Source organism: Quercus lobata, chromosome 1 (genome assembly GCF_001633185.2).
Source record: "Quercus lobata isolate SW786 chromosome 1, ValleyOak3.0 Primary Assembly, whole genome shotgun sequence".
NCBI classification, from domain to species: Eukaryota; Viridiplantae; Streptophyta; class Magnoliopsida; order Fagales; family Fagaceae; genus Quercus; species Quercus lobata.
Genome location: NC_044904.1, coordinates 19,070,670 through 19,095,343, shown reverse-complemented (window position 1 = coordinate 19,095,343; position 24,674 = coordinate 19,070,670). Strand labels below are relative to the sequence as shown.

At 32.4% G+C, this 24,674-nt stretch overlaps 1 protein-coding gene across 3 annotated transcripts; it reads left to right on the top strand.

Annotated features, from left to right (window-relative positions):
- Positions 1–4,622: 4,622 nt before the first annotated feature.
- On the top strand, positions 4,623–18,108 carry LOC115982155 (replication factor C subunit 1-like). 3 transcript variants are annotated; one of them, XM_031104695.1, is made up of 24 exons: positions 4,623–4,792; positions 4,900–4,977; positions 5,185–5,304; positions 6,518–6,872; positions 7,011–7,135; positions 7,223–7,290; positions 7,553–7,628; positions 7,707–7,768; positions 7,860–8,005; positions 9,067–9,233; positions 9,346–9,534; positions 9,662–9,783; positions 9,872–10,079; positions 11,255–11,308; positions 11,676–11,845; positions 12,453–12,543; positions 14,043–14,224; positions 14,331–14,370; positions 14,764–14,888; positions 15,921–15,993; positions 16,096–16,188; positions 16,275–16,518; positions 17,488–17,544; positions 17,695–18,108. In XM_031104695.1, the coding sequence occupies exons 2-24, from the start codon at positions 4,975–4,977 to the stop codon at positions 17,835–17,837; spliced, it is 2,913 nt and encodes a 970-aa protein (XP_030960555.1). In that variant the 5' UTR covers positions 4,623–4,792; positions 4,900–4,974; the 3' UTR covers positions 17,838–18,108. The 3 variants fall into 3 exon arrangements, with proteins under 3 accessions (XP_030960555.1, XP_030960551.1, XP_030960542.1); XM_031104691.1 differs by having other exon boundaries at positions 6,518–7,135; positions 17,491–17,544; XM_031104682.1 differs by having other exon boundaries at positions 6,518–7,135.
- The last annotated feature ends 6,566 nt before the right edge of the window (positions 18,109–24,674 follow it).

Below are 24,674 nucleotides of genomic sequence, written 5' to 3'. Positions count from 1 at the left end.
TTGGAAGAAAAAAAAAAGAGAGAATAAGCAAAAAGCTTTTGCCTATTCGCCAAACCCAAAAAGATGTTTTCAATTTAGTGTTTTGACAAATTGAGTAACCATCTTTAAGTTACAATTTTTTTTTTTTTTTAATTAAGACACATTCCATTTTGTTTTTAAAACTAGTTTTGAAGCACGTGTTAGCTAGTAAAAAGATTACAATTATGGATAGAAATAGAATTTATTTATGGTTATTTAATTATTGGATTGCCTAGAAATTATACTATCAAATGTTTCAAAATATTCAGATATCAATAATTTAGCCCTGTTCTCGTCACTTTTCTCGTAAATGCTATTTTTTATATTTTACTGTCAAAGATCACATACATAAATAAAATAAAATAAAAATGTAGTATATTACTGTATCTCACCCTCTTCTCTATTTGCGGCTGTGAAGAACTTGAGCAGCTCAACAAAATGACAAGGCACACACGGTAAAATTGATGAAGCATCTACATTCTAGGGTTAATAGGTGAAAAGATATAAATACCTAGACATGGCAAAATGGGCGGGTCGGGTTCGGTTCGGTTCGGGTCAATCGGGTTGCGGGTCGGGTCGGGTTGCTTCGGGTTGACCCGTATTTTTCACATGAATTTTTTTTTTTTAAGAAAACAACATATATTTGCCATTTGGAAAGTTATGCAACAAATTACTTGATGTAAAATGCATTATTTTGAATTCACAACTTATATCAAGAATGAACTCAGTTAAACTTATTAATACTTATTCAATTATTTTAAAATTATACAAATCCTAACATTGCTATCTAAAACAAAATAACACAAAGATAAGTAAAACAAATACAAAAGTTTTATTTTTACACAATATCAACATCCCAAATCATAAAACAAAATTACAAATGACTTATTGGATAACTCATTTGATAAAGAATAAAAACATATAAGAAATTTACAATCTTGAAAATTAATTTTATAATTTATTATCAATTGTGGTTGACACTTTATTTCAATTTGAGATATACATTAAAATTTGATTGCTTACTTATTTATATATGGTCTTTTTTATGAATATCATATCATTGTTAAGCAACACATACTCTTGGAAATATTATAATTTATTTTGTAAAACCGTTTATTTTAGACATAAATTGTTAAAAAATAGGTCTAAGCATTCATAATTTATGCTAATTTAATACTTTGGCTTCACTATTTTCACACTTGTGAATGTTTCTCACACATGTCTACAATTTTAAATCTATATTTTTAACTCTACAAATTTTTTGGCATGTACTTTGCTATTTGATATCTAAAAATATTTACTCATTACAGAATGTTCAACCACATGCATTTATCTTTCAATTAATTTGCATGCAGTTATGTAAATGTATCAATTGTTTCCTTAAAACTCACAATAAACAATTAAACCAATATTGTCTTAATTTTACTCTCTTTTTTTTACCAAAAAAAAAAGTTAAAAAAAAAATTGTTCAAATTTAGGTCAGGTCGCGGGTCGGGTCAGGTTGATCCAAAAAAAAAAACACGGATCGGGTCACGGGTCAACCCGTTTTTACTTCAGGTAAAAAAAATGGGGGTCTGATCAGGTCAGGTCAGGTCGGGTCAGAATTTTCTGACCCCTTTTGCCATGTCTAGAAATACCTCCATACATTTTAGCCTACCCACAGAGTTGAGAATGAAAAAAACTAAAAAGCCACCCACTTTTTCTCTAGGAAACAAATAAAGTTACAAGTAAAAAAGTATTTTCCACCAAGTGTGTCAGCAGAAGGTTATAAAGGGGAAGACCAAAAAGTGGTTCAAGCTTCAATGTTTTTTTCTAAGCTCACATATATCTGTAGGGGCAGCAAATAAGATACAATCAAAGGAAAGATTAATGGATCCAACGAATTGTTAAGAAAGAGAGAAGAATTTTGTTTTGGAAAAAAAAAAAAAAAAAATGATGGAAGAGTTTATGAAATGCATTTACATGGGTAAGAATCATCGTGTCCATCAATATAGTAGGTGGCTGACCAAAAAGGTCGACAAAGAGATAAGATCAAATAAAATATGAGCAAAAGACAAAACAAACCCTTTCAGCCTGCTTGTATATTAAAGGTAAATAAGTTAAAAAGGTGTTGGATAAAGTCGGTCAAAAAAAAAATGCCAAAACAATAACCAAAAGGGAAATGCTGAGTGCCTTTGGGCACTGGTTAACAATTCAATTAAAAAAAGTTTTTATGGGAAAAAAAAAAAAAGATAATTAATGTTTTGATAGTTTTTTTTATTTTTCATAAAAATGATGTCAAAACTTTCCTAAAAAGAGATTATTAATCAGTGTCTTAAAGATACTCATTAACATGGCCCATAAACGAATAGCAGACAAGGTGCTTGACAAAAGTACTATTCACAAGTGCATTCGCGCTTTTTAATATAGGTGATAGACATAAACCATGTATTTTAACATTGTTAACCAAACAAGCCCATATACTTGTTCATATACACAGCCCTACAAAGTTTACTGTACAAAAACAGCCCTAATTTCAATTTCACTTGGGCCTTGGCTGTCTCTGTCATATCCCCCAAGTCCAACTCTCCCAACGTGTAGGCAAACAAGGTGACATAGAAAGTTATTCTATTCTGGTGCAGGTAGATAACTCTGCTTAACCAAACAGAAGGGAGTGGAAGTGGGAGTGGGACCCATTCTCCATTTGACTTGTGCTGATATGGCAGCGTTTCTATTTTCCACTATCCAGGCTCCGAGCATTAATATTAATGGTGTTAAAAAATTAAATTGTTATTTTTATCATTACCATATAAATAAATAAGTAATAATAAAGTTAAAATATAAATTATACCTCTAAGTTTTGCTTAAATTCCTTTTAGTCCCTTAATTTTATTTTCATTTAATTGAGTCTTTTAAATATTAAATTTATTCAATTTAGGTATTTTGTTTAATTTTATTAAAAAATTGCCTTTAAAACAATATTATTTTCACATGAAAATTTTTATAAAATTAATAAGGTTAAAATGCAAAAGCTACCCACTATGTTTCGCTATAATTCATTTCAATCCTTCAATTTTACTTTCGCTTATTTTAGTCCTTTAAATTTCAAGTTTATTCAATTAAAGTATCTTCGTCAACTTTTCTTATATATTACAATTGATCATCCAATTTTTTATTTATTTTTCTTTATATTTTTAAAATTAGGCTAAAATATAAATTGCATCTTTTAAGTTTGACTGAAATTCATTTCAGTTCACTACCTTTACATTTTTTCAATTGAATTTTCTAAATTTCAAATTTACTCAATTCAGATTATTCGTCAAATTTCGTTAAAACTTTTCAGTTAATTATGCAATTAACTAATGAAAAACTTATTATTTTTAACTATTCCCTAATAAAAAATCTATAATTTTTTAAAAATTTATATATATTTTTATGCAAATTTTTTTTCATAGCAATTATTTTACAAAAATGAATAGAAAACCTTAAATGAATAAATTTGAAATTTAGAGGATTCAATTGAATGAAAGCAAATTTTAAAAAACTAACATAAAGTTCACAAGTTTGTTTGGATTGAGAGAGTATAGTAAAATTGGCTAAAAATAAACTTATTTCTAGCTAACTCCCCTCCACTCCCCCTCCCTCCTTCCTCAATCCAAACGACTCAAACATTTTTTTTTTTTTGGAGAATACTAAAGGCTCGTTTGGATAGCAGCCACGTTTAAGCGTTTCTACGTTTTCCCTTTTTTTTTTTTCTTTTTTCCTTGACTAGCACCTCTTGCACTGTTCATGGGATATGAACAGTGCAAGTAGGCAAAGCTACAGTGATAAAAGAGTGAACAGTGTTGTATAAATGATTTTTTTTTTTTTATTGTTTTCAGTTTTTAGCAAAATAAACGGTATCTAAACGCACACTAATGGTACGTTTGGTACGCTGTAATAGCTCTTGAAATGGAATAGCTATTCATGTGTAATATCAATTCGGTCATTTGGTTGCATCTTTATTACATGGATTAGTTATTACATTGGAATAACTATTCTTTAAATTGAAGAATAGTTATTCATCTTTAAAATGGATGTAATAACTATTCCTTAGTGTATATAATAGGTTTTAAAATTAATATATTTCAAAAAATATAAAGTTTCCTTTTACATAATCTTTTACAAGTTTTCCATATGTAACAACCAAACATATGAATAGTAATAGTTATTCAATTACAATGTCTTTTATTCCCAATAATAAAGATTACTATTCTTAATGTAATCTATATTTAGTGTACCAAACGTACCCTAAATATTATAACACACACAAACGACCCAAACTTAGGAAGCATACTTTGCATTTTAGCCTATAAATAATAATAAAATTTAATTAATGATTGAAAAATATTTTCCAAATTAATGAAAATTAATAAAGAAACATTAATTGAACAATAATTTCTAAAAATCTCTTTTATTAGATAATTACATACTTAATGAATTTTTTTTAACGGGATTAAAAAGGAAAAAAAAAAACTTAGAAAACTTATAAATCCTTTAAAAACTTTTATAATATAAAATAGAGAGGGTCAAATAAAGTTATAAGAATAAAATGAATTTAGTGCAATTTCCATTTTAGCCTAATAATAAATAAATAAATAAAAATCCCCTCGTCTCGCCTAGTTGCTTCCAGTTTCCAAGGCACACTTGCATTGCAGTACATTCCCTGTAACAGTCGTATCATCGTATGCCCTCTTTTTTAGTTTCTCAATGCCATTGATTCCTTTGCACGCCTGATCATGACTATGCCATAGTGGTAATTCTAACTTCTTCTTCTTCTTCTTTTTTTTCTTTTTTTTTTTTTTTATAATAAATAGCAAGCAAGGTTTTGTAACACAGAATCTTACTTGTGTTATCGACCAGATTGTGCTTCACAACGCGAAACCCTAAGGGCAAAATCGCAGTTTTCGCATTCTGGATTCTTTGTAAACTTCAAACATGGTGAGTAAGGGTTTTCAATTTTGATTCTTTTTTTTACCTTTTTTTGGGAATATTCTTTGCGTTCTTGGGACAATGCCTTTAACAAATAGTAACGTGCAAACAAACAGAGGGCTTTAGGGTTTAACTGTTTTGTTATGAATTAATACTAATATTAGTGTTTGCAAAATTTTGACTTCTTGTTGGGTGTGTCTTTGTTGGAATTTACAGGCAGAGAATAAGCAGGCAGATATAAGGAAGTGGTTTATGAAATCCCATGACAAGGGCAATGCCAAGGAATCCAAGCCTGCAATTCCTGCCCCAACCAATAAATCACAGCCCGAAAAACCGGTGGGTATCCTTGCATTTTTTATCTGCATCCTACATTAGTATTAGTAGAAGAAGTAGGAAAAATAAGTGTATGTCAATTAAGGAAGTAAATGAGAGTACGAATTCTGATAGACTAAAATGTCGGAAAAGAATATCTAAATAGTATGTTCAGTGTCCGTTTGGGAACAGCTTATTTAGCATTTTGCTTTTGATAAAAGCTAAAAGCTAAATAAAATAAGGAAGAGAAATAAAAATATATTGTATGTGTGCAAGAGACAGTAATATAACTTTTGGGTATCCTTAACTTTTTTATATTGTATCGATACATTAGTATTAGTAGAAGTAGTAAAAAAAAAAGACATAAAAGTTCAGCAAAAAGCTGCATCCAATTGCACACTAAACGTCTATATAAGTTTTGTGTAAAGCTTAGTTTTAGCTTTGGTTCTAGTAAAATTTGGAAAAAGATGGAATGAATTCCTGTTTTTTGTTATGTGTGTATGTGTTAAGCCTGAATTGAAATTCGGTTTCTGAGTTTTGGGAAAAATTTGGAAGATAGAATAGAATCCAAGTTTTGATATGTGTCGGGTCAAAAATGAAAACTTTATGTTTATGTAGATGTGTGTATGTGTTCAAGTGTTACATAAGGGATGATAAGCTTGAAATTTGATTACCTCTGGGGTTAATTTGGAAATTTTGAATTTAATTCCAGAATTTCAATGCCGAAGGTTTCTATTTTGTGCACTGATCCTTTCGAGAGTTTTTTTCTTATTAGTTTTATAGTACTCTCTGTTTGGTTGTCAAGATTTCCACTAGAAGACTCCACAGAAAAGAGGAATTTTTTCAGGTTGTTTAGAGGAATTGTTGTGGGGTTACTGTTTTCTTTTATGTAGATAGAAACTGAAGGTACCGGTCATCCCCTAGTGCATATGTTTAGTTTGCTATCTTGACTTACTAACAAATGAATGCACTAATGAGCTTTGGTTCAAATGGCAGTTCCTCCCCCCATTGAGGTCATGGTTCAAAGCCCCTCGGGTGAGTCCATAACTTACCAATAAAAAAAGAAAAAGCTTACTAATACATGAATGCTATTGACAAAACAAGAAAACATGAAGTATGCATGACTATGTTTTTTTTTAACTTCTTGTTCTCCCCCCTTTGTTTTAACTGTCATGAAGTAACTGAAGTAAGTTGATAACTTATCTATTTATTTATTTTATCTTTGGGACAAATGCAGGCTCGTGCAAGCCCAGAAAGTTCGGGCAGAAGGAAAACTAGCAAGTATTTTGCTACTGACAAACAAAAGCCAAAAGATGAAAAGGAGACAGAGGAACTTCCAACAAAACGAAAGGCTCAAAAGCATAATGATGAATCAGTTAAACCCCCACCTGCTAAAAAAGTTCACATAGTTGACGATGATGATGATGACGATGACGACTTTGTCTTTTCTAGTTCGAGGAAGAAATCGAATGATGTGACTCCTAGTAAGAAGTTGAAAAGTGGGTCTGGTAGGGGAATTGCACAGAAACCTGTAGACATTGAAGAAGGTGATGATGATGATGATAAAGATTTTGAAACTCCTCTTAAGTCTGGTGGAAGGGGACGTGGTGGAAGAGGTTCATCAGCAACACCAGCTGGTGGAAGGGGCAGAGGTGGTGCACAGAAACCTGTAGACATTGAAGAAGGCGATGAGGATGATGATAAAGATATTGAAACTCCTCTTAAGTCTGGTGGAAGGGGACGTGGTGGAAGAGGTTCATCAGCAGCACCAGCTGGTGGAAGAGGCAGAGGTGGTGGACGGGGTGGATTTATGAGCTTTGGAGAAAGGAAAGATCCCCCACATAAAGGAGAAAAGGTGAAAAATATTGAAAATATATGGATTGATGAATAAAAATTCTTTACCATTCTCAATGTTAATGTTGAATCTTGTTTTGTGTCTTAGGAAGTCCCTGAGGGTGCTCCCGAGTGTTTGGCTGGTTTAACTTTTGTAATTAGTGGAACACTTGACAGGTACTTTTGTTCATCTTTGTATTGATGTTATCATGTTTATCTTTTATGGAATTAAATGTTAAAATTCCTACTTTATGTGTTTTCATATGTGGTCTAGACCACATTTTGCTCAAAGATATAAAAAATAAATTTTGATTGTGAATGCCATAAGTCTTTGGTGATTATTGTCTCAGCTGTGATGCTGGCCTAATTGTGGGATTTCTATGGTTATATACCTTGTATATTTTATGGGCTTGAGAGTGTGTATTGACTGATTTTACAGCCTAGAGCGTGAAGAAGCTGAAGATTTGATTAAACGCCATGGTGGTCGTATCACTGGATCCATCAGCAAGAAAACGGTTTTCTCATACTTTTTTTCTCGTATTTGCTTGGATTGACATGACTATCAGCATGGGATTAACATCTTCTGTTTGCAGAATTATCTTTTATGTGATGAAGATATTGGGGGTCGGAAATCCTCAAAGGCTAAAGAGCTAGGGTTTGTAATCTCAGAATCATACATGTGATTTGTTTTGAGTTCCTTACTTTGTTATATTCTAACACCACTAGCTTTTTGTATCTTTATATAGTACTTCCTTTCTCACTGAGGATGGATTGTTTGATCTGATCCGTGCATCAAAACCTGCAAAAGCACCTGTACAAGAAGAATCTAAGAGGCCAGTGGATAAGGTTGCACCTCTACCAAAGAAAAGCCCACAGAAAATAGAAACAAAGAGTATGTACCAAATAAATACATGCATTTTTTTTTAATCATTTTAATATTAGTTGAATATCTCGATGGCTTTTGTTTTTGGGTTATTCTGTGGATCTGGATTCCTTTTTATTTATTTTAAATATGTGGTTTTATTCAAAGGATATGCTCCTGGTTTTGATTTTGGCCCTTGAATTATGGGCCTCTTCTGTATCTGTTGTGGCCTTGCTGGGTGTTAATGACATGCTATCCTCAGATGTCTGTCCATTTATTGTTTGATTAAGTCTCATTATTTTGAAGACTGTGAGGACAAATTGGAGGTTTATGTGTGGCACTGAGACCCAGAACTGTTGCAGGGCAGAAAAATCAATGCAAATTGATTTCAATATCTTTGTGTCATTTGACAAAAGCTATAGAATGGATGCCCTATAATTAGAACCTTACAGTTTTTTTTTTTTCCTTTCTTCTTTGATAGGTAGATAACGGGGGAGGGGGAGGTGGGGTTCTAACCATAGACATGGGGCATTAAAAAGGACACCATTACTACTGGGTTATCAATTGAACCCCAACCTAGAGATTTTCTAATTAGAACACTACAGTGAATATGTTGCACTTAGGGCAAATTTAGATGTAAATTCTATTAATTGGCATAATTTGATTGTTTTATTCCTAATGTTGTTGAATGAGAAGAAAGTCAGGCTCTGTAGGTTCTGCATTAGTCCTAGACATTGCTGGTATCGAAGATCACATTTCTTGTATTTTCTTGGAAATGTGTGTGTGTGTGTGTGTGTTAAGGAGAATTTGATTCCAAAAAGGCATTTCTTTTGCTCCATTGGACTGTTCAAATGTTTATTATGGTGATTTTTAAAGATGAGATAATTGTGAACTGTCATTTGCCTATATTATCTCCATTAATCTTGCTTGAGCTTGCAAGGAGAGCCTGATCTTTTAGCATGTGGAGGAAATGGGAGGCCCAATCAATTTTTAGTCTTTGGACATAGAAATGCTTATGATAGTGACTTAACCAAGTAGTTGCATTATTCCTTGGTTTTCTCTTACATATGTTGGCAAATTGATTATTCTAGAAGATAGCATTGGCAACTCGTTGGCAACAAATGTATCTGGCAAAGGCTTGACCTCAGGGGTGTCCCCAGCTAAGCATAAAACTAAAACAGTTGCGAAGAGTGACTTAACATGGACGGAAAAATATAAGCCAAAGGTTCCAAATGATATTATTGGAAATCAGTCACTGGTATGTGTTAGTTCTCATTTTTCTGCCATTGCTTTTGGAACTAAATTTATATCTTCATTTATCTAAATCTGGAAAAAGAATTGTAAGGATTTCTTTATCTAATGATGTGCAGGTTAAGCAACTTCATGACTGGTTGAGAAGTTGGAATGAGCAATTTCTTGATACTGGAAATAAGAAAAAGGGAAAAAAACAAAATGATTCTGGTGCCAAAAAAGCTGTGCTATTAAGTGGAACTCCTGGTATAGGAAAAACTACCTCCGCAAAGTTGGTTAGTCAGATGCTCGGTTTCCAGGCAATAGAGGTGGGGTCATTTTTTACCAAGATACACATTTCTATTGAGCATCTAGATCATGAGTTTCACCCCCAAGACATATAAATCAATGGTATGATTTTTCATTTGCCCTCATGATCTCCCTTCTTTCTTTTAGGTAAATGCTAGTGACAGTCGTGGGAAGGCTGATGCCAAAATTGAGAAAGGAATTGGTGGAAGCAATGCGAATTCTATAAAGGAACTTGTCAGCAATGAGGCCTTGAGTGTCAACATGGATCGGTTGGTCTTGCATTAATTAATATCTCACATAAGTGCATAGAATATGATTGTTTGAAATTTCTGCTAAAGTTTATTGTTGAAGTTGCAGATCAAAGCATCCAAAAACTGTGCTGATTATGGACGAGGTTGATGGGATGTCTGCTGGAGATAGGGGTGGAATTGCTGACCTTATTGCTAGCATCAAGATTTCCAAAATTCCTATTATCTGCATTTGTAATGATCGATACAGTCAGAAACTAAAAAGTCTTGTGAACTACTGTTTGCTTCTCAGCTTTCGAAAACCTACAAAACAGCAGGTTTTTGCTCTGATTTCTATAATTGTTTTTAGAGTACTTTTTTTTTTTATGCATGAAATTTAATGCAGTTGTGATTATCTAAAATAAACATTCCAAGTTATGTTTAGTTTGGACCAACCTTTTCTTGGCAATTTTGTCAAATTGAGTTCTTGGAAAGTTCATGGCCTAAAATCTTATGGTTGATATATGCAGGTATACTACTCTGATTTTAATAATAGGTACCAAGACTTATGGAAATGAAAGGCATTTTTGTTTTGTTTTTATTTTTTATTTATTTGTTTGAGTGTGTTGGGGGGGGGGGGGACTCCTTTTTAGACACTGGAATCATGCTTATGGTTAGAATATGCTGTGTGTTTTTTACACAAGCACACTTGTTGGCATTTCATGGGTTGCTATTGATACCCACATGAAACTTTTATCCGAGATTTGGGTTAGTTTTGTTGATACATCTTGAATAGCGTTTAAGTATGGAACATCACAAAATTTTGAGTTTCCACTGGTATATTTCTAACTCTGGGATTCTCTCCCTATTATTGTTCTTTGGGAAAATTACAACTAGCCTTGTTTTATTCTACATGACTGCTCCTAAGTTTCAAATTTACGAGATACTGCCACCTTTATTCTTACTCTAATACGTGGTGGCTTTATGTTGAGAATTATGTTGTGGCTACAGATATTTGTGATCACAGACATTTCAAACTCTAATCAAATTTTGTGGATCCTAAATATCATTGTAACTTGTAAGAGAAATGTGTGCTTATGGATATGTCATGATTCTTTATATGATTAAAGGTCACTTTTTATGACCCAATTCAGTTGATTCATTGAATCAGACTCATCAAATGATGTGTTGGAAAGAGAATTAGTCCAATCCTTTTTTGGGAAGTGTGTGTAAGGACATGCTCTTAAGGCTTTTGGGGCCAATCAATCTCTTTTTATAAAATTTACCTAAGAATTCTTGTATGGTGGTGAATGGAGTGCCAGCCCATTAATGGGAGGCCAATGTGACCCTTGATATTGGGTATGCCTTGACTCTGTGTGTGTGTGTGGGATGCATATCCCTCTGTGATGGAAAATAAACTTTTGGTGTTCTAGCTTCTGCAATATTTGCTGTACATTTTAAGCCCACTACGGCCAATTGCCCAGTTGCTAATGCCAAATTTGGTTTATGATAGATGGCAAAGAGGTTAATGCAAGTTGCAACTGCAGAAGGGCTTCAAGTTAATCAGGTAAATACTCCATCAATGCTTTAGTTTATATTTGTAATTGGTCATAGCTGCTTAAGTGAATGTTTATAGTGACTTATCAACAAAAAAAATATTTATAGTGATGAACTCATCTAGGCCCCATTTGATACGCGAGTTCAAACACATGTTTTCAGTTTTTAAACAACATTACATATATTTCCACACTTTTTTACCCACACGTATTTCCAAAAAAACTGAAAACTGTTGTTTAAACACACGTAACAAATGGGCCCCTAGTTTTACTGTTTTGTGACATGTAATATGTTTATTTTTGAGCCTCGTGATTCTCCTTTTTATTAATTTTAACCAATAATATATTCACTGAATTTTTCACTATTTATTGTTTTAGATTGCTCTTGAGGAACTTGCAGAAAGAGTTAATGGAGATATGCGCATGGCTATAAACCAGTTGCAGTATATGAGCCTCTCCATGTCAGTCATTCAATATGATGACATTAGGCAGCGTCTTCTTAGCAGTGCAAAGGACGAAGATATTTCACCTTTCACTGCTGTTGACAAGTATGCCAATGATCCTATTTTACTTTAGAAATGTTGACCATGTTCTGGTCTCATCTCAATTCATTGTGTAGTTTCATGGTTTTTCTGTATTTATTATTTCTGGATGAGAAAGGCTCTAATATCTTCAGAAAGGTGCTGCGACCACATAATATATTATTTCTAATAGTGTAAATCAAATACATACTCTTGTCATGACTCCTACTATTTTGGTCTGTTTATATGGAATCTTTTTATCCGTGGGATTGGGATTTAGCTATGCATGTGCTGGAGATAGAAATGTGGGTCTAGACCGATTGTCTAACTAAACAAAGCCCTATTAAGTATACCTTGATTAATAATTTTACCATTGAGGTTTGGGAAATGGTAGAGCTTCTAGACCCAGAATATGAAATTACTTTGTAGCTTCTTGTGATATTTCTGTTAGTTGGGAGATTTTTGGTTGCTTCTAGATCAAAAATACGAAAGTGTGAGCTGATATGGTTACATTCTACCCTTTTTCTAGTTTAAATGATCACACATATGCGTGCCTCATACTAACTTGTAGGCTTTGTACCTTATCCTTTATTAAGTTTTGACAATTACATGTCATCCTTCCATGTGATTTTAGGCTGTTTGGTTTTAATGCGGGGAAGTTGAGGATGGATGAGCGGATTGACCTGAGCATGAGTGATCCTGATCTAGTCCCTCTTCTTATTCAGGTTCTTTTCTTCCTTGAGCTTTTAAAAATTCTATACTGCATGGTGATCAATTAGTCTCTGCAGAATCCTTTTTTTTTTTTTTTTAATAAGTAGTCTCTGCAGAATCTTCCAACTAAGAAATCAACAAAATGTTATATGCAATTTACCATTGGAGATTTGTAACAGGAAAAAAAAATGACTCCAAATTTCAGAGTGACAGAGCCAACACAGATGATAGCCTGTTCAGCAGGTTCAGTCACCATGTTGCTGGCTCAATGTATATACTGTACAGTTGAACTGTGTTACCACAAATAACTAATTGGAATTACAAAATATTTTGAAAAAATGCAAAATTAATGGTAATTGAAAGTCTCTTTGGAAATTCTTTAGGTGGTAAGTATTTTTCTGGGGAATATTATTTACTTGAAATTCTACATTTTTTAAGAGTTTGCAGGGGAATGTAATGCTAGTTAGTTATTTTCTGACACCAAGATTTGCTCTTAATTCTAGTGTTGTGTCCAAGTCTCCAAGAAGTATAGTTGTTAGAACCATGACCAAGAAAGTTGTGCATTGTCCAAGTCTACAAGAATGCTTTGTTTGTTTCAACGTTAAATTTTTCTAGAAAATGAGTCATCTTTTGAAAAGTATTTTCTATAAAACTATCCAATTTTCCTATGTTTGGTAGCAACTTTAAATGTGTTGGAAAACTATCTCCTAATTTCCCCTTTTTAGCTTGCCACAAGATAGAGTTGCTTTCCAAAAAATATTAGTGGAAAACAATCTCTAAAAAATAAGTTATACTTTTTATTTTGACCAAAAATAATTTCCTTTGACTCGTTTTTTCTGATGCTAACAAACACTGGAAAACATGGAAAACTATCTTCACGTAAAGTTATCCATTGAAACAAATGGAGTGGAAGTGTAATTGTCAAAATGATCACCAAGAAATTGTATACTGATCTCCATTGGCTAATTCTTTTTACCTTTTTTCAGACTTGGAAAATAAATAGGACAAAAAGAAATGCCTGTTGTGCACTTGCAAACCCCCTTCTCCCCCAAATAAATTCTCTCCCTCCCTCCCTCTCTCTCTCTCTCTCTCTCTCTCTCACACACACACACACTCACTATACAAAGGATAAAGCATGCTATCTTACAACCCCTTCCCTTCTGCGTGTTTTACATAATCCTTTTCTTGGTACCATATATATGTCTTAAGGCTCCAATGCCTCATATCTGTACGAATTTCTTGCAATTTTATTGCACTTACAGTTTTTCCTGCACCCTTGTCATTCTTTATTCACGTCAATTGATATTCTCCATATGCTTAGGAATTAAAGAAATGTTTATGTACTGTCTTTTTCTTTTGTTTACCGAAATCATGTGCCTTTTCGTCCTATTTTTTGGATTTACAAAGTATTTGCCTCTGTTAATTTGTTTAGACCTTAGTTATGCAACTTGACCTAAAACTTAAACTACTTCTGAATTACTTTTCTAAGAAATGATTTATTTTGATATGGCAGGAAAATTATATTAATTACAGGCCAAGTTCTGCTGGTAAGGATGACAATGGAATCAAACGTATGAACTTGATTGCCCGTGCTGCTGAATCCATTGGTGATGGGGATATTTTCAATGTTCAGATTCGACGGTATCGACAGTGGCAGCTCTCTCAAAGTAGTTCACTTGCATCATCTATAATCCCGTAGGTGCTCTTAATTCAGCTCTTGCAATTACAAGATTTTGTACTTGTTCTTTGAATTACAACTTAATTGGTGTTCAATTATATATTTATTTTTGGTTATAATCAGTGCTGCACTGTTGCATGGGCAGAGGGAAATACTTCAACAGGTAAGGAATTGTCTATTTCATAAGAGTTGTTTGAGAGTTGTTGTATTTTGGCATTTGGGTATTCAATGCAATATGTGAGGGACAACTTGAGTGTAGTATATTAGGATGAACAAAATCCTGATGTTTGCAGCTGATATTTTACATGTATTCAGCATTTTCTTTTTAGTTTTATCCTCATACATACTTTTTGAAGTTATCACATACTAGTTTTTTTTCTGCTTTTTTTTTTTTTTTTGTTGATAATTTGATAGTTGGGGGAGGGGGGGATTTGAACCTTGGATATCTCCATTAGAAACGTCAGGAAGTTTCAATAAAGCTACAAGGCTATTGGCTAGCAAAAACTATTTGGTTTTAGCTTGAAGCTTAATGTCAAAGTTGGAATCATGTCTGCAGGGAGAGAGGAATTTTAATAGATTTGGAGGGTGGCTGGGAAAGAACTCAACAATGGGTAAAAATCTGAGGCTTTTGGAGGATTTGCATGTTCATCTTCTCGCTTCTCGTGAATCTAGTTCGGGGAGGTGAATCTCTGTTCCATCTTTCAATTTATGCTTATTGTAACCTCATGTCCTTGTCTATGTGCAAGTGTTTTCTAGTTTTTTATTGTAAAAGGCACCTACACGCACTTGAATATTATTCATAAGGCTTTCTTAATGATTTTATTATTATTATTATTATTATTATTATTTTTTTTTTTTTTTTTAACGAATGGGGAACTGACTTAGACTTTAACAGCTGCCTCAGCATTGTTTACAGCACTTGGCTTTATGAAGCTGTACACATGCACTCATTGCACATTTAGTTTTGTCAATGACGTTTTGCAAACTGATACATGTATGTTTCCTTGGTTCACAACTCAGTTACTGAGGAGACAGACCAAGGAAAACAAATTTTGGAATTTATATTTGCTTTAGGTTTCCAAGGTTGTGAAATTCTTGCTTTTGTTTTCCTTTTTCCTCCTTTCACATGAAGTTGCTGTTAGTGTAACATTCAGTGTCGATGCAGACAATACAAAATATTTAGGCTACTTTATTATGCTATTTGGCTTGAACATGAGGCACTATTTATACTATTTGCTCCAGCTGCAGCAGGTATTTGTCTAGCAAATTTAGCTAGTGAAATTCATTAAAGTGCCTTATTTTTTAGTCTTGCTGATAAGTGTGAAATTATTCATACTAAGAAAGAAGAAATAAAAAAGAAACATTTATTTTATTTTATTTTATTAGAAATATAAAAGAAACATGTCAATATGGAAGCTTGAATCTAAGGTTACTAATTGTTAGTACCAGGATATCTACTTGGTTTGACTTGTAGTAGACTTTTCTAATTGAAGTAATTTTTATGATTTCCTTAAGAGTGAATGCTAAGTATTTAAAAGTCAAGTAGATTTATTGTATTTTCCTCAATGTTCAGTATTCCTCTTTATCTCTTGTTTTCAACTTGATTCTGTATTGTTGATAATTCTGGTTGTAAATGCCAGTCAGTCTATTTGTCTCCCTTGCAATGCGTCTAATTGCCTACTTTGTAATTTTCACTTTGTTCTAATGATATAGGGAAACCGTGCGAGTAGAATACCTTACTCTTGTCCTGAAACGATTGACTGGGCCACTGCGGGAGCTGCCTAAGGTTGGAACTGCAATATGTTTATTATATTTACACTAGAAAATCCTGGAGAAGTTAAAATGGAATATTTGTTGAATGTGCATTTATTCAATCTGAGATGACCAGGATGAAGCAGTTCAAAAAGTTGTTGAGTTCATGAATATATACTCAATTAGTCAGGAGGATTTCGATACAATTGTGGAGCTATCAAAATTTCAGGTACCTCTACATACCTTGATTGCACATTCATTATCAGAACTGCCATCAAAGTTTCATGTTATTTTATGGTCGTCTTTATGCATCAGGGGCATCCAAATCCGCTGGATGGCATACAGCCTGCTGTGAAAGCTGCTCTCACCAAAGCTTACAAAGAAGGAAGCAAAACAAGAATGGTACGAGCTGCAGATTTAATCACACTTCCTGGAGTGAAAAAAGCTCCTAAAAAGCGGATTGCAGCAATTCTGGAGCCATCTGATGATGGATTAGTTGATGGTGGTAGCACATTGGCAGAAGGTGAAGAAGAAAATTCTTCAGATACAGATGAGCTAGGTAAGCTTCTATACCTGATGCAAGTTTTAGGTTTTCAATGATATGATCTCTGCATAATTGAAAATTGATATTACTCATTTGCTGGTTTTAAAGATCTGTCTGAGTTTAGGAGAATTCTGGTCGGTTGTTTTAGTATAGGTTTGCTCATTGTTCAAACTTCAAACTGATAACTTTTTTGTTATTGTTAACACTTACTAATAAGTCTTCACCATTTTTTTAAAATTATTTTATTAAGACGGTAGATTACGTCATGGTCACGTTGATGAACACATGATGAAGGCCCTTAGATTCTCTTGCCAAATTTATATATTGGCATTAGCTCCACTTCTAGTTTCATCCGCTAAAACAATATCATCTGCAAAAAGCATACACCAAGGGACTTCTTCTTGGATCAATTTAGCAAGAGCTCATCCATCACTAGTGCAAAGAAATATGGACTTAATGCTGATCCTTAATACAAACCTATATAGGAAACGAAACCCTCTTATGATTCCTTCACATGTTCTCACAATAGTTATAGCTTCATTGTACACGTCCTTAATATGATTAAGAATGCAAATGAAATTTATAAATATATAAATAAATAAAATCCCCCAAAAATGGGAATTCAATGTGATTGAGAATATGCCTTTGTTTGTTTCATCTGTATTTATGCAATAAGGCACAAATTTTCATGAAGCTGGCCTCTCTTCTGGGATCATCTATTGATGCTCTCAGTTTCATTTTATGATTTCTTTTCAATGCATATGAAACGAGTTAATGGAATTTTAACAAAATTTCTGTTGAATTCTGTAAAGTATTACAGGAAGTTGTTTTCTCAACATGTAAGCAAATGTACCGGAGATCATTCATTTCTTCTATTTATTTATGTAGATTGAATTCTTCAGGATTACCAATATGTTGATTGCTTGTCTAAGCATGGTTAGTTGGTTAATTAATTGTTTTTACCTGTTCTTGTGATTGTATTAGAAGGTTCTGCCAATGGTGAGAAGCTACAGATGGAACTTCAGAGTTTGAATTCAAAAGGTTGGCGGTACCATTGTAGTACTTCATATGTGATTGTTCTAGTGTGTTCACCTTAATACTCAATTTCATTTCTGAGTCATTTGGGTGACTGGTATTCCTAATTGATCAGAATGATTGATGGGTTCTTTTACTGTGCCATATATATTATAGGAATGCAAGTGGAGTTGGATCTCAAGGGCACAGGAAATTCAAGCGCTAAGAAAACACCGGCTGGCAGAGGAAAAGGTGGTTCCGGATCTTCAGAAAAGAAAGGTGCACGGGGTTCAGGGGCTGGTGCCAAGAGAAAAAGATGAGAAATGATGAAAGTAGAGGCTTTGGTAATTTTGGCAATGTTCATAAATCAATGTAACTAGGTTTTCCTCCTTTTTTTTGGCTAGGTAATTTGAAGGGGAAAAAAGAGTAGACTTTCCTCCACTGTTTTTGTAGGTTGATGTGAGAGTTGTAGGAGGGTGTTACCCGCTGGTATTTCTTTCGTCGAGGAAGGCTTTTGGTATCATTGCTGTAAACACATGGATTATATCTTTTTGAGTACATTATGGGATTGGAATTTGTGGTCTGTGTTCATTGATGCGTGATCCTTATATTGCATCCTAAAATAATGTCACCTAATCATTTTCCACCCTAAAATTTGTATCATCATTCCTTAACTATTAATTGATCATTCCTAAACTATTGACAATGTTGTACTTTTTATACCTTCTGTTCTAATCTAACGTAGTGAATGATTAGGTGACACTTTTTGGTCGGTGAATTCCATTCAGATTTTTTATGCTAGTGGGAATTTCTTTCTCAGGAGTTGTCATCAGACGCAAAAGGGAATGCAAATGTAGAATGGAACGGATGTCTAGAGCCTCCCCTGTTTTGGACACGAAGTTTTTTTTAAATCAAGAGTATCTTAAATTTTAACCTAGTACATGATTAAACTGAAATGGGATATCCTGTTTTTCAGCTAATTCAATAAGTTTATATGCCATTAGATCCAAAACCTTTTCTGTTGATGAATCCAAGTAATTCTCAAATGGTTGTTTCCAAAAAAAAAAAAAAAAAAAAATGTAATTCTCAAATGGGGTGGGCCTTCGGTCCATGCACCCAAAACTTGAGTAAGTGCGATCCACTAGATAGGCTCGCTGCAACATGATTATGGACTTTTCGATCCACTAGAAGTTTTTTACTTTTGAGTTACGTGAGATTGATGAGAATGATAACTTACTGATTCTGTTGTTTAATGCTATGAGGCTATGGAACGCTAAACCACCTCTCTCTATCAGCATATATTTAACTGCTTTTTCTTGGTCATGTTTCAATGGATCCTAATTTTGTTGAGTGGTCATAAAATCCCACACAAATGTTGCACATTTTTAAAATTCTTGTGTAAAGCAAATAAATTTAGCTGAAGAATATGATAATATGAACTTATATGGATTGATACCTCTTGGAAATGACATTTTATATCGAGGTAAGCATGTTCCTCCTTACTCTTCCTCCCAGAGTCAGGTCCTCCCACGTGTAAGGTTCTCTTCATTTTTTAAGGACACTTGCCTAGGCAGAGAGAGGGAAAGTGGTTTTGTGTGCGTGTGTGTGTGTGTGCGCATTTAAGAAATATGGTGAACCATTATGCAAAGGTCCTATGGGAGCAGGAGCTTTGCTTGCTTTAGGTTGACAATGCTTATAAAATGTTAGGGTGAGTGGATGAGAGTTTTTTCATTTCCATTTCTTTTGAAGCCCTTCATACATGTCTTATTAGGTATGTTATCTTTGTTCATTGGAAACATTGAGAAGGTGGGAGCACTCTTGTGTGGCACCAATTTGACAGGCCACCTCCCCTTTCCTCCTCTTTTGTGTCTGACTTGAACAAGATCAAAATGGTTTGTTTGCTATCTTTCATATATTGGTTATGAAAAATTGCCCATCTGGATTTGATTATAGGTAAATAAATGTAGCGACATAAAAATATTCATGACATTTTTTACAATTTATGAGGTGATATGTTGTGATTTCTAAATAGTAATAAAATGGCCAGTGATTCAATAGTGGATTCATGTGAAAGTGATGTTACTTCAAACACAACTTATTACTTAAGAAAATTGTAAAAAATTAAAAATGACTGTAAAAAAAGTTGTCTCTAGGATTGCTAAGTATATATTGATTTGTACACAATCAAAGTGATTATGCATAACTGTTGCATTTATCAATCAAGGGCAGGTTCTTGAGGATGAAAGAATGGGACAAGTAAATCATTGAAAAGGTTCTATTACGCCTACGGGGATTTGTGTGTATTAAGGTTCTTACTTCTTAGCCCTGTTCTATATGAGAGGTGCGATGCTTTCCTTTCTAACAGGAGATATGTTCGGTTGGACATTTTGGACAAGAAATTGCAAACCACTGGCTGCAACTTTACAGGTTGGACACCATGGATGCACCCTGTACAGGTTAAGTTTATGGAATGGTGGGAAAAGAAAAGTGAGGATCAGTCTCAACTTTGTTTCCAACTTTTCAATAATAATCAAGTTCACCTGTGTTAAAAATCTAATAGTTGATTAGAATACCTTTTCTTTCTGTTAGATTTTTTTGAAGTGAGGGATTCGTCTTTTCCCTTTCATAAAATCCCCATTAGAAAGTGAATTGATATTTTTTCATTATCTAATAGATAATTTAGAAAGATCTTATAAAAGTATAGAATCATGCAGAAGGCCATAGACAATTGCTTATAAACACACAAGCGAGCTCACTCTTAACCAACATGGAACAAACAACAAAGAGCAAAGTGTTTGGAACACACATCCACGTGTACATGTGATTGCTTGTCGGACTACTATGATTGGTTTCTTGCATTTATGTTTATACAAGTTATCCATTTCAATTTCAATTTGTGAGGTTGATTAGCCCAACCAAACTTCTATTAGTGAACACATCATACACATAATTGCATTATGCATAAAAAGGCTTTTTAGGTGATCATGAGGGAACTACCCCCTATAGACATTGGGACAAATCGCTCTAAAGTCAGAGGCCCATCATACCTGGGGACACAGCAGGTTGGACTGAAGTTTAGATCTCAAGTGACAAGAATTCCAGTTGGCCTGCCTCTTGGGCATTATCTTGAGTTTTGACTTTACTAACTTCATTTACTCTAATAATAATAATGGTTCTAATAATATAGATAATCTGAAGATTGGTCAGGGGAGCAACAGTAAAATAAAAAATAAAAAACAAAAAAACTTAGACTAGGATTAAAATTTATATTCTTTTCGCAAGCCTCAAATTGGGGATTGCACTGGTGGTGATTGTCGAGGTTAATTTAGAGATCTAGTAGTGAATGATGCAAATTTGATTTTATCATTCAATTCCTTAATTGTTTTCAGTAAAGTGGGTATTCCCTCATTAGTCTCTCATGTAAGGTCAGTGTGTAGCTTCCCAAGCCAGATTCTATTATTCTTTTTGTAGCATTTGGTCCTTTTACCTTGGACTACTTCAATGCAAATATGAAAAGCTCTTTCTTATAAATAAGTTTAACAAAAGTTTTGAAAAAGACAATAATGCTCATAAAAAATAATTAATTAAAAAATATATTACATAAAATTTATGATTTTATTTGTCATAATATTTTTTTTTAATCAATAGTTGCTATGCAAGAGTGAGAGACCAAAGAGGCAATGATGAGTCGTGATGATGACAGAGTTAGATCAACCTCACTGAACTCATAAAAAAAGAATATTTGAGAATATTTTAGGGAAAATTGAGTAAGTGAGCATCAAAGAGTAAAAGATTTGCAAGTATGAAAATGTGAAGTCAACATAAAGACATAACAAAATGAGTCAATTGGATTTATTTCCTACCCTTACGTACCTATATCCTTTTTTTATTTTTAGGGTTTGGGATTAATTGGTCTAGGTCCAATTTTATCAAGTCCATCCACAAACTTGGATCTTCTCACCAATTTGGTGATAATGGATTAATTAGCAATTTGATTGGATTTCAAAATTAAATAGCTGAAGTATATCTATTTGATTTGAATTGTTGTCTGTGTAATATAATTGAAGTTGATGTTAAATTAAATCCATTAATAGTTAAAGTCTCATGCGATACACAGTTTTGGTCATAAATTTAAATGTAACATAGATTGAACAAAAGTCGTATATTAAAAATATTCTTAATAAAAGGTGAATTATAAATCTATTACTATTAAAAGACTTCTAAGACCCAAATTTTATTACATAACTAATTGAATTCCCGCACGAAGTGCGGTGTAACTTATTATTAGTTTTCTCCAATATTTCGATAAGTTTTGCCAAAGATCCTGTAACTCAATTAATTGGCACCCCAATTTCCAATAGAAACATTCAAAATTCAGATCCCTACTCCCAACTATCGATATATAAAAAATATATTTCAATAAATTTCATTGTAAAAAATTGTAATCTTTAGTTATTTTATATATAGACAAAATAGAAATACATTAAGAATAGTATAGTAATTTGATCACATTATATATATATATATATGTGTGTGTGTGTGTGTGTGTGTGTGTGTTTACAAATTGAAAATTGCATGATATAGTAGCTAATATAAATAGGCATGTTTCATGCTTACTAAAAAATGCATATATCTTCTTCTTTTTTTACATTCATGATTGTGTATTACTAAAAAAATTTTCCCCTTTTTTTTGGACATGGTTTCAATTGTTGCAAAAACAACTAAATTTGAGTAAAAATGCCATATTTCAAATCAATTGTTTCTCACATAAAAAACTAATTGTTTCTCATATAAATCTTAGAAAAATGATATTAAAATTTCATTATGCTTAAAATAATTCATATAAAAAAATAAACATATTTATTATATTAGTAATCTTTCTAATTATATAGAATACATACTACAGTTAGTTTCACACAAACACATACACACGTACGCACACACACAAAGGAGTTAGGAAATTTAAAGGATTAAGATTAATTTTAGTGAATTTACGAATATTTAATTTTTTTTTTATAGCTTTTGTGATAATTGTTGTCAAAACAACTAAACATGAGTAAGAATGTCATATTCTAACAATCCATTTTAGGAAAATTTTGACATCATTTTTATGAGAAATGAAAAAAACTGTCAAAACATTAATTTTTTTTTCCCATAAAAACTTTCTTTAACTAAATTCTTAATCAGTGCCCTAGGTGCACTCGTTAGCATTTCTCATATTTTAATATAAATGCAAACTTTATTGAAGTAGAAAACTAAATAAAGAGAACTTCAAGAAATGCGCCACATGGCACAATTTCATACTCTCCAACATGAGGTCTCTACTTATATATATATATATATATATATATTGATATTGATTGATGTATAAATTAGAACTTATAGAATATAGATAAAAAGATAGATAGATAATAATCTTTCGACATATGAAAAATCAATAGTAAATGAGGATGAATTGAAAAAACAAAATGAATCACATAAACCAAATAAAAAACTTATTCATAGAAGTATTGAAATGAATTGGATGAGAGTGGGGGTATTATAGACAATTCAGAACTGGTTGTTATTTATAACTAAAATTCAAATTCTATTATGAGTTATTAGGAAACATCATACCTATAAAGCCACACTATCCTATTATCTATGTCATATTAGGTTTTAGTGTAAATTTACTTACATTTTCTAATTTTAACAAAAATATAATGTTACGACAATTACATAAACCTTTATAAGAAGTTTTAAAAAGGTTTATAAGAATTGAAATCCTAATCTTAGTATGATAAATGCAAATCATGCCAATAGTCTATACTATTTATAATAGGATTCATTTCTTTGAACAAAACTTTTATATGATTTAAAACTACTCTTACATCCTACATTTAGGTAGTGACAAGACTTGGGGACAAATATGTAAAATAAAACCCACTAACCCCCCTACACCACTTTCAATTTTCAAATACACATTCAAATCCATAAAAAATAAAAAAAAAATAAAAAAAAATTAAAAGTTTAAAAAATTGTTTGCCTCACAACCGATTTCAATTCAATTTTTTTCATAATAATTTTTCATTCATCCAAATTTGAAGTTTACATGTTTTGTCCACTAATATTATACATTTAGAACTACTGATATTACACATTTAGAACTACTAATATGACCAAGTGTCCATAAATTTTTAGATTGAGCAAATAAAAAAACATTTGAACACGCGTGCGAGCTTATGCTCAAATGCTTGTATCACATAACAGTGTAGATAATTTTCATTTGAACACGCGTGAGAGTCATATATTAAATAAATATTTAAAAAGAAAATATGAAAAGTTGATAAGAGCACAAAAAATTAATAAATTAATGATAAAAGAAATAATTCGAATAGTAATCAAAATAGAAATTATAGTAAATAAGAAAAGAACAAAATAAAAAAAATTAATAAATTAATGATAAAAGAAATAATTCGAATAGTAATCAAAATAGAAATTATAGTAAATAAGAAAAGAACAAAATAATTGAAAATAGAGCTACTATTTCTATCCAAAAATAAAAGAGCGATGTATTAAAAACCAAATAAGAAAATAGTCGATATTCACAAAATAAAAAAGGCACACCACAATATAATCAATGAAAACCTATAAATTGTAAAAATCCAAGATCCTCTCCTTTGTTTGCCATATCAAATAAGTAAACATAGAAAGACAAAATACATGCAATTATTTACCTCGTGCATGTATTTTCTTGTCACATATCTGACATAGATGGATAGAAGTATCCATATATCATAATAAAAAAGATAATAGTAAAAAAAATATCAAGAGCCCATTAAACTCACATGTCTATCCAAAATAATTGATAAAAGTAATATAGGAAAGTCAAATAAAAACAACAAAACTTTTATTTCTATCTAAAAAAATAACTGCACTCACGAACATGCATGACTTCTAACCCCAACTTATTTCTATTTAAAAAAAATTTCAAACCCAAAATTCTAAGCCCTGCCTGATTAGATCAAAACCTTGTGTGGATTATTCAAATTTCAAAGTGAAACTCATATCAACGAGCATTACAAACAGAGAAAAAAGGCCTAAAGGAAAGCAAAGATATTCTCCTCCATTTTATAAACCCTAGCATAGTCTTCTCTTCAAACCCTAGCTGGCTAAAC